The following is an 11,067-nucleotide window of genomic DNA, read 5'->3' as shown; positions in this document are numbered from 1 at the left end:
TGTATATATGTGTGTATATATATATATAAAGTAGCTTATAGCTGCTCATAGCCTGTTATATTGTGGTTAGCAGAGCTCAAGAGGGGAGGATTGATTACTCTTTTGACAGAAGATCTTCAGAAATTCTGAATCTGATGACTTTTCAAAGTGAAGATACATTTTTGTATGAACTGAGGATAAAGGATACCATAACATTGCCGCTGGTGGGCAAAGTCTGGTGCAAATAAAACAACATTTCCTGGCAAGAAAAATGTTCTAGAATGGTAGAAGTGGTAAAACTTTGGAGTTTGAGCAAAACTGTTACCAGCCCAAACACTGTAAACTGAGGGTTAAGAAAAGGAAAATATGCCAAAGCAAAGTCAGAGATACAAGACCACATCGTCCACTCAGACTGCAGAAGGGGTAACTCCAGCCATGCCTAGAAGGTAGCCAGACAAAGTATGTTTTTTCCATTAGCTCAGCTCGTGCAATTATACTGGTACAGAATTACACATTTCTGCACAGTTCTGGCCACAGAAGCCATTTCTTCATGCTCAGGCCTGTTTGCAGGAGGTGAAACCGAGCCAGGACATTGGAGCTGCAGAGAACCTCCTAATGAAGCAAAACCGCATGAGGTTGTACTTTGCAGGGGGTGGATGGTTGGATTAGGCGGTGTATTAAGTAATCCCCCGGGATATTTTTCAACTGTAATTCATGCTCAATCATCAAATATGGAACAGATTAACAGGAGGAGGGGCTGTATATTTCTTGTAAGTGATAATCTTCTTATATTTGTGACTATCTACAGTGCAATTTTTTTTGAAGCACTGTTTTTTATGGTTGAGCATATTTAACTGCCAGTATAATTTTCTGATGCATTTATTTGCAGCTATACTGTTTAAAAAATTAAGGGAGAAAATAAAGGGATTAAAAGGAGTAATGTTCCAAAGGTCTTTATTTCTAGCATGCTGGGTCATCTGTAAACACAGCTTTTAAAAACAAGATCTTAATGTTAGCTCCAGAAATCCATATATAGATGCTCAATGTGTGGCCCGATTTAAGTATAGAGCTACTCCCTCTGGTTGCGTAAGATCAAGAGATGTTCACATTTCTGATTCAGATAAGAACAGCTGCTTTAAAGCTGAGCCTGTGTAATCTTTTCTCCTGTGTGGCTGCAGAGGTTCAGTCACACTCACTATCATCTCCTTAAATTCTGAATATTGAAAAAGAAATAATATTTTTTATTGTTTTAATTAACCTTCCAATACAGCCTGGCCTAGGATACATATGAAAGCATGAATGCTATGCCTCTCAGTAAATCTTCTCCTTAGTGCATTTGTTGTAAAATCAGATTTCTGAATGCTAATTTCTGAACCTAGCATATCTGAAAACTTGTAGTTTTGGTTTTCATTAGACTGGATGTTTTGCATGATCAAAATAGGACTTCGGTGGATTTTTAAATTCCTTATCCGAGACTTGCAATCCACTGTCTGTCCAGCTGAGCTGCTCCTTCAAATGGGAAGTTGCTCGCTGCCATAGCTGGACATGTCCTAAGTGCAGCAGCTGTGTACCTGTGCGTGTGCAGCCCTGCCCTGATCTCAGCAGCTTGTGCCTCACTGCTGCCTAAAGCCAAGTGCAGAATGCAGATCCAACAGCTCTGGTCACAGCTCTCTGGGGACACGCCGCAGGGAGGGGATGTTTGATAAAACGCAGTGATGGCCACAGCCTGTAAAGGAGTGGTGGTGGCACTGCATAGCTTCCCTGTAAGGGGTCCACCACTTGAGATGCATATGTGAAAAAAAAAAAAAATTATGGGCAGAAATCCATTCCTAAAGCCCTTCCTGTGCCTTTTGGGCCCTTAAGGACGGGCGCTGGCTTCCACTTGCAGTGTTGCGTGCTCCTCTGACCGTGCCCTGCCCCGGGCCACTGCCCCTGCTTGAACTGTGCTGGTTGGTGTGCGTTAATTCTGACGAAGCATTATCTAAACACGAGCCAGCGCTCCCCATGACATCTAGAGACAGTGGCGTCTGTTTTGCTAAATAGCCTGAGTTTGTTTATAAAGAATGAGAAAGAGTTTACTAAGATGTATTTTAACTGATTGTGACTCAAAGAAGTCGATAGCCCTATGACTAAGAATGCTGTGTGATTAAACAGGGGTAAATACCTACCAAAATATTTCTATATTGCAATGAATATATTGAGAAATACTAAATCATGCTAGTTCCTGCTAGCCGTACGGAAAGGAGACTAAGTGAGGAACCTTGTGCTTATCTCCAAACATTGACAATACATGAACTCTGTAAACGTGGAGAAATTGTTTAGTTTCTTATGTAAACATGTCTTTATTCATGAGAGCACTTTTTTATTCATGAGAGCCTTGTAACAACGTGTTTAAGCCCCTCTGCTGTAGAATGGATGTATTTTCCTGGGGCAAAAAATAATTAGAAATGATAAGCTGGAATTAAAAAAAAAAAATCAAAATATATTAAATTCAGATGGGGACCAAAGGATAAAAAAAGGTCAATGGCACAGCACGCTGCACATGAGCTTCTAAGGGAAGTGAGAAACATCTTATTTTAAATGGAATTCAAATAAGCTATAGGGAGCACGATGCTTTGAATAGCCTGCTAGGAGATGAGATCTTTTGTGAGTTTGCTAATTTGTTTCTTCTTCTTTGACACTTTTTTACTCCTTTGTATTAAGATGCTCAGATATTTTGCTTCTATGTATTACAGAATATATTTTTTTAGTTGCTTGCATTTAGTACTTATATGCCTCTAACTGGATTTGTATCTAAAATTAATTGACCTGACATGCAAAACTAATGAAATAATATTTTTGGATTTCTAAATCAAACACTTGAAATCTGTCCGATTCCATGGTCTCTGTGGATTATCATGTACTCTGTGCTGTTTTTCCCACAGCAGCCCTGTTTCATTTACAATACAGGACCCACCACCTATTGAGCAGCTCCTCAAAGCTTTGATTTTATCCTCCTTTTCAATGTTCCTTCTCTTGAAGGACTCATGGAGAGGGAAGGGGCTGTAGGGAGCAGGGAGGATGGACTGGGCGTCCATGGGGAGATGTCACAGTGGGGTTTGATTGTGTCAAGGGACAGGATTTATTTCAGGACAAGGAATCCCCTTCCCCAGCACGCACAAGCACACACTTTCTACGAGAGAGATGTGGGCTCTGCATGCAGCTGTGCTACTGGAGGGTGAGTATGACAGATGGACAGACATGACCCCACTCCTGGATCCCATTGTGACGGTGAGCAACTTTTAAGACTCCTTTCCCTTGAAATAAACCTACAGTGTGGTCTGTAAGGGGCTCAAAGACACCCACAGAAGATGATTTTGTGCAAGCAAGTTGCACACAATTGTGGGCACAGACAAAGATCTTTTAAAGATTTATAACTTGACCAAATCTTAATAGAATTTGGTAGGGATGGATGAACGTATTCACTTCACAAAGACCATTCTTCCCAGGTCCCCAAAATCCAATCTGTTCCTCTAGGGTATGTAAACCTGAGATCTGTTTATGGAAAGGACAGATAAATTTGTTTAACATCAGTAGCACAGCAAAGTATTAACCTTTTGGTTTGTTCTCAGAAATGGTTGGTATATTTTGCCTTAAACGAAAAATAGATTAAAAACCTCCATTCTTGCCAGCACAAAAATGGTCAATGCAAATGTTAGTTTGTCAGACTTATAAACAGCAAAAATTAAGATCTTACAAAGGAAAATGTTGCCTAGCCTTAAAGATGCAGACCCTTATTAACCTTCCCTGTAAGCTAAAAAAGAATTGCTCTGAGGGACCTTCCTTTGACCTGCCATAGCTGCAGCGTATGCTATAGTATCCCAGTGTACGGGTGATAAACTCCATCTTCACCCTCCTGCCTATCTGTAGTGATATTTGAATTTAATCTATGTTACCTATTGACAGCTCCTATTTTATATAGGAAGGTAGGAAGCCTTCAAAATACTTAAAAATCACATTCACAATGAAAGAATTTGTAATAAATAAGTAAATAGCCCCTCCAATCCATTAAAAATCCAAAGGCTCTGCTGTTCTTATCTGCATGCATGAATTTAAACCTTTGTGCACTCTAGCAACGGTGGCCTGAGCTCAGAAGCAGCTTGCAGGCTGGCTGAGGACATGGGACTGGAAGTTAAGATACTCTGGTTTTGTAGCTAAATTGCTAAAAGCAGATAAAAGCACTCCAGTTAGCAGATTCTGGTGAAGGACTCTGAAAGTGAAGAAATAATCCTATCCATTACTCTATTAAATGATCAGAAAGAGCTCGGCACCACCTTGTTATCTGCACATGACCTCTCCTGAGGCATCTGTGGCCCAAAAAAAAAAAAAAAAAGGACAGATTAAGCGAGTGCTTCAGAGCACTGCATTTGAAAGCAGATCTTCAGGACAGGGACACTTTCCATAGAGTCATTTCAGGCAAAGGTCACATGTGTGCATATAAAATCATTCCTGAAAGCAGTGCCTTTGTCCCCCAGCTATCTCCCAATGGAGCCATTGTCCCGCTGGGGCAGCTGGCACCCTGACTTCAGCCACACAGCATCGGGATCCCAGGCCCAGGGTGGCCAGGCAGTGCCCCGGGAGCCGGCCCAGGGCCAAGGCGGCCCGCGACCTCCCCGGGCAAGTACATCTGCTGGGAGCCGCTGCCGGGGCCAGGCAAAGCCAAATTTCCTCGCCAAGCTTCAGCCATGGAGAAAAAAGACCCGCTGGTACGGTAGGAGCATCTTCCCTCCCCTTCCACCCCGTGTGTTTTTCTGGCTTGTTGAAATAGTCTTAAATAAATATAATTACAAGCAAATTCGGGCTATGAAGTATCATGAGTGTGTTTTTGCCAAGTGCAACTTGGATTGGGATTTGGCAAGTTGGAAGTCCTTTCAATGTGCATTCAGGGGTAATGCTGGAAGTGCTCTGATTCATAAGTAAAGTAGAAAATATTGCTTAATGCACAGAGAGGAAAATGTATTTTAAAACCCATAGTATATCTCTTATAGCTTGTTTTGCCTTCTGAAGATGTCTTATCTCTTAACCTTTTTAATATAAAATGCCTTTCGTACGTATTGTTACCTTATGGCAACGTTAAAATTGGCATCCAGCATAAACACAAGCAAAGTATCTTGTCTTTTGTTGTATTTACCTCCAACAATATTAATATTATGCAAATACATAATTATGAGTTTAAAACTCCCACATCACTTGGCTTTTGATTTATATTAAAATTTCCAGTGTCTGGAGCTTCACTGGCAAAGTCCTGGGCTTAAAGGCAGTCTGTTTAAATAAGGTTCCTATTACAGGCACCTCTACCTAAGCCTTTTTCTCCAGAGGAAATACATATATTTTTTTAATCAGAGCAGTAACACCTCAAGGATCTGTATTTTTTTTCATAACTCCCTATGCAACAAATGTAAAGTGCTGATTAGAGAGGCAAGCTGCTAAGGAGTTAATAAAACAGTGCATGCCTTGTAGTTCCCCTCCGTATAGTTGGGCTCATAATGGTTTTGATTATTCTGATTTTGAAGTATTAATCATTGGGTCCCTCTTTTGAGTCTCTTTTGCTTCTGATTTGCTTAGATTTTAATTGTGATTTGCTTCTAATTACTACCGATCTATGCAAGCTTCCTGTCAGCATGCGTCAGCGCTGTGTGGGCTGCTCCTCATTGTTGCCACATCTGTGGTGGAAACGCTGAGCTCTGCAAGTCGAAGCAGGGCACTGACTCCTCAAATGCAAAAAAAAGGCAAATAGGGCATTTCTGTTGTGAAGCAGACTTAAAAGACTGCGTTACCAGAGCGGTGTGAAGGCTCTGTCTGCAGCTTACATGAGCCCCGCAGCCCTCCTTGCTGGGTGCTGTGGAGAGGTGGGCTGGGAGCCAGCAGAGTAGGGCCGGGAGGGCAGGGAGCTGCCTGTACGTAAAATAAAGAACAGGCTGACTTTGCCCCTGCCATTGGCTGCCCACAGGTGACCTGCTGAACTGTTCAGGGATGGCTACGAACATTTTTAGATTAAGAAAGAACTTCTCATTGAGTCCAAGGCTGTAGAAATGTTTCCTCCTAGCAGACTGGCCTGTACAGGATGTTAAGAAAACAAAACAGTGCCCCATTTGTGTAGCAATATTTATTCTACAAAATCTTGCCTTATTTCAGAGGATGTAATATGACGGTTAAACTATGAGTTTAAAGTCACTGCAGCGGAGAGGTTTCCAATTATTCATAAAGGATGCCAGCTGAGTTTGAATACCAGATAGCCAAAGATATGTTAGTATCATTCTTGAAAGCTGTAGCTGTTAATAACAGCGCTCGCATAGCAGCCTTACCCAAGGATGCCAATGTAATCCTTCGACATCAGTTGAACTGGAAGGGGAGGTAATGAATATTTCTGCGAGATGAGTGAAAGGTTGTGGCATGAGGCTGATCTTGGCAGCACTGGGGCTAGCACCACCATGTCTGAATTCCCATGCACTATTGTAAGTGCTCATTTATGGCGCTTCACCAAATTAATGGGTCACAGAAACAGAGCAACACTTGTTGCTGACACACCAGTAACACAAACTGGTTTTCATGTGCTTGTAAAGCTGGAGGAATCCTTGACCTCTTCCACACCTTACTGGATGGGGGCTTTAGAGCCTCCCAGCGCCGCTCTCCTCATGCAGCCCGCAGCAGCCCAGCTGGGATGCACCCTCCCCTGGGCTCTCCGCTGGGTGAAATGACACCTATGTTTGCAGGGTGTTTGACCAAACGATCTCACAGGCTTTCTTTGTCTCAAAACCCATGAAACTGTGTGTGCTCCATGCACTTAGAGTAAAGGAGAACACTGTCAATTTGCTACACAAAGAAATGTGAATATATAATTAAATACATATGGGCTCTATTGACTTTGGGCTCTATTTAACTGTTGTGTACTGCTCCGGCACCTGCAGCACCTCCTCCTTTCCTTCTTCATTACCTTGGTGTTTGCAGGGCTGTTTCTCACACTTTTGTCCTCGCTCCTCAATACCCACACAGCGTTTTTTACCCTTTCTTCAATACGTTTTACCAGACATGCTACCATCTTGGCTGAGGGGCTCAGCCACGCCCTGCAGTGGGGCCACTGGAGCCGACCGGAACCGGCTGTGACCGGCACGAGGCAGCCCTGGCCGCTCTTCGCAGAGAGCCAGCAGCTGGACACGGACACCCAGTACAGAAACCTTAAATCTTGACCTCATACCTACAAAAATTATGCACAATTTTACATGTTTCTGGACTCTCACTCTCTGATCTTCTGTTTCCGTGTATTTTTTGGCTATTTAAAGATTTTAACCTGAAAGCCTTCTCATTTTGGAAGTAATCTGTGGCTTTGCTATCACTTGCCTCTTCATTGGCTTTTGCCTTTTTTTTTTTTTGTTTTGAGGAGTTCTTGGGAACTTATCCTTCAACATAACCTTATTTTTTCATGTCATCTGGTGTACAAACCTGCCCCTCATTTGTGGAACGTGGCCAGGGTTATTCCTGCCGTTCTTCTCCCCCTGCTATGGCAGCTGCCTCCCATCCCCAGTGCTGCAATTCCTCGTTTTACTCTTCATAGCTCTTTAGTTCTTGCTGTTTGTTGTAAAGTAGCATATTGAACCGAGGCCCTTCCTCTCATCCCTGTTGTGCTCAGAGTACTTGGGATACGTTAACCATCCTGAGTAATACCACTTTGTTCATACGTGCTTAATGATTTAATGCTAAATTTCAAGCTTCTGGCTTTGTGTTGATGTATTCGCAATGCCGGTAGCTGTAGGGCCAAGGCAGGGCTCGCTTCCTAGGCTGTTGGGCCACACCTGCACTTAGCCAGGCCTAACCCATGGGGAGGTGTTTCCAGACAGGCCCATATTTTTCCATTTACACACAAACTAACCCACCAGACCATTCTTTTGCCAGACAGGGAAAATTTCCAAGGGAGAAACAGGTGGACCTGAACAAAGGATGATTTTACTGCTGTGTCCATGCTGTAGGAAGAGTTGTCTGGGTCAGTGTGAACAGGCCATCTCCAAATGGGCTCCACAGGGAATCGCTCCAGGTTTTACGGGGAGCCCAGTGCAAACCTGGGTCAGGATTTGAACACTTTCCCCAGCACTTTACAAACAGCATAACAATGCAGAGGGGAGGAATACAGCCTAGGGACACTCCATCCCACACCCCAGGTTTTCAATGACTTGACTGCAGCAGCACAGCTCTGCAAAATTGTTTCAAACTGCTCTATTTAAGTGCAAGTCCTTGAGGCAAGATGAGATTTGGTACAGCAGGAAGCACCAGCACTGCTGACAAACAGTGGGAGAATGAAGTGAATTTCAAAGTAGAAGTTACTATGTACAGAATATTTGCTTGCTAACTGTTGTATATTTCCCCTTGCAGAAAAACCTTTTCAGTTGCAGTAGCTGTATGTGCCTGGTGCTGAATCTGAAAGCTTGGAAAAGTTTTCCGGACATGGCAGGAGAACAGGGAATGGGCCAAGGGCTGCTGGGGGTTACAGGAGCTGGGATAGGATGGTGGTGAGGAACTGGTGTTGTGGCAGCAACAGAGGGACGGGGGCATCAGCCCTGCACCAAATTCAGTGTGAGGGCTGCCAAAGTTGGGACAGAGAAACTCTGATTGAGGGAAGTGTAACAACTTGCACCCCCTCCGGTTGCTCCAGTCTGCAGTTCGGTACGTCAGCATGGCCTCGGCCGTGAGTGCGATGGTGGGAAAAGGCCCAAGGCAGCCTGACCCTCATCTATATCAGCATCAGTGAAGAATGTTGGCTGCAGTACTTTGATTTTAAAGATTTCATGGGTTGTATAAAGAGAAAATATGGCTTTTTCAGCCACCTTTGGAAAAAGAAGAGTTTGAGCTTGTGGCTGGTGTTTGGTACCTGCAGCAGTTGACCATGGTGGGATCTGGAAGATGGGGATGATGGCTCCTCTGTGCAGCCTGAGTGTGTGGCTCAGGCCAGGAGAGTTACAGCTTCACTTTGGGCATTCCTCAAAGGCTCTCTTTGACCACCCCACCCCCCCCCGCCCCGCCCCCAAGGAATTTTGGCTGAGACAATCAAAAACATCCTGTGGATGAAAATACAGCACTATGAGGGGGTGAGAAGAGAATGTCCTGATGAAACAACACTTTGTAAATAATTAAGTTGCTATCACCTGTAAATGCTTCTTTTCCTTTCTTTCCATGCTGAGGCTGCACAGCTAAGGAGGCAGTGAAGACAACAGGCAAACCCAAGACAAGGTCACCCCTTCAGGGCAAGACAGAGGGAAAGGAACACTGCTATAAAATTGGGTGAAATTCCCTTGAAGCTGATGGCCCTTCATTCAGGATAAATGTAAGAAGCTCCTAAGTGCCTCTTGGATATCCAAAACAATAGGATTCCTTTCTCTGCTCAGGGAAACAGCATTTTTTGTACATTCTTTGTAAACGACAGGAGACAGGATTGTACCAAAGAATGGCTTGATGCCACAATCTAAGTCCTCTCTTAAAGGAAACAACCTGAAGGGTCCCAGTCTCAGCTGGCTGCCAAGTCCAAAAGGATTCATTACTTAGGTCATTTGTGCTTGACCACCTAAATTCAACGCATGTAAATAGGCTTTAATTTTTAAATGTCCCTTAAGGTATGTTGGGTTTGTGTGGTACAACTGAAACATAGCATTAACAATAGACCAGAGATCGTGAAGATGGTTTCCTCCCCCACAAGCCCACAACAGAGAAAATAAAGAGGAAAGAATCCCTTTTGGAGTCTAGAAAGCTCTGTTCTCCTAATACATTTTGTCTCTTTTTTCACCCCCAATGCTAAGTTGTATTTCTCTGCCCTTCCATTGCTCTGCCCAGCCAGCCCAGCATTTCCCCACGGATGATAGGAGATGGCTGTGACAGTCATGGATATTGGGTGCTCTTCATCTACCAACGCTCTCCCGGCAGTTGCTGCTGGCAGCATTGGGCCTGGTTTATTTCCTGAAGCTGCTGCCTCTCAAAAGCCTTTCGTGCCTCTGCCGTGTGCACCCTGTCCTGGCTCCTGAACACAGCGCTGCCATCTGACTGCACTTCCACCTGCCCTTGTACAATGGGGCTTTGAAGTTGGCTTATTTGTTTTATTTATAATGCGTCACAGTAGGAAGTAATGAAAGCAGAAGCTTTTCTAGTGACTTTTTTTTTTTTTTACTCTGATACCTTCCAAAACCATGCTGAATTATCTGCAGAATCAAGCAGATGTTTCAGAAGGCTTAGGCCATCTACAAGCAGGGGTATGAGCATGAGGTTATAGTCCGATAGTCATTTTCAAAACAGCTGTTGTGGCTTTAGCTGCCACAGAGGAAACTTTTGTGTGCTCCTGCTTGCTCTCAGTGCAAAGTGAACCTGGTTCGCCCCATGGGTAGGGGTGCTCCTTCTCTGCTGACTCCAGCTGTCACCTGAAGATCTTGCTGCTCCTTGCCTGCTTCCATCATCCATCCTGGCTTCTTTACCCAAAGTGGTGGGTTTTTTTGTTTTTTTGTTTTTTTTTAAAAGGTGGTTTAATCACAGTGTTCCTCAGCACCAGGCTGGAAGAAGATCACCCAAGCAGTGAAACTCCCGTGGTCAGTGTGGTGCAGAGGAGGGGGAGCTGGGCAGCTCCTCACCCAAAAGGATGAAATATTGAATTGGCACACCATAGCAGGGACAGCATGCGCTGGAGGCCTTTCCTTCAGCTGGCAAAACTATTCCTAGAAAAGGAGGTGTCTCCACCCTCTTCACCAGAGCCGTAGTTTACTCAAGTCCTTTGTACATTGTGTTAGATCAAATTTTGCCTTCAATGGTGTTTGGTGGCAGCGTCTTGGAGAAGGTGCAGCAATATCCAGTGAAAGGACACTACATTAAATAGCCCCAGCTGTTCTGCAGGCTCTCCGTGGAACATCTGTCTCTGCCCTGAGAAACTTCAAAAAATATAATTTTAAGCTGACTTTAGTCTTGTCTGCTGTGAAAAAGAGATTTATGGGGGTGGGGAGCCTTCTGTGAAGGCTGAGCAAAGCGGAGCTGCTTTTGTTTTACAGCAGTCAGCAATCATTAAATTGAGGAACCGATTCTTTC

General features: G+C 43.9%; 1 protein-coding gene across 1 annotated transcript in view; it reads left to right on the top strand.

Moving 5' to 3' along the window:
• Positions 1-4,604: 4,604 nt before the first annotated feature.
• ENPP2 (ectonucleotide pyrophosphatase/phosphodiesterase 2) overlaps positions 4,605-11,067 on the top strand; it is a 74,512-nt gene continuing 68,049 nt past the window's right edge. Inside the window, exon 1 of the mRNA XM_086741207.1 lies at positions 4,605-4,724. Within this exon, the coding sequence (XP_086597333.1) occupies positions 4,704-4,724 (21 nt within the window). The 5' untranslated portion in view covers positions 4,605-4,703. The remainder of the gene's footprint in view (positions 4,725-11,067) is intronic.

This window comes from Chlamydotis macqueenii, chromosome 2, assembly GCF_036417535.1.
Source record: "Chlamydotis macqueenii isolate bChlMac1 chromosome 2, bChlMac1.mat, whole genome shotgun sequence".
NCBI lineage: Eukaryota > Metazoa > Chordata > Aves > Otidiformes > Otididae > Chlamydotis > Chlamydotis macqueenii.
The sequence above is the reverse complement of the archived record's forward strand: the minus strand, read 5'-3'. Positions and strand labels throughout refer to the sequence as shown.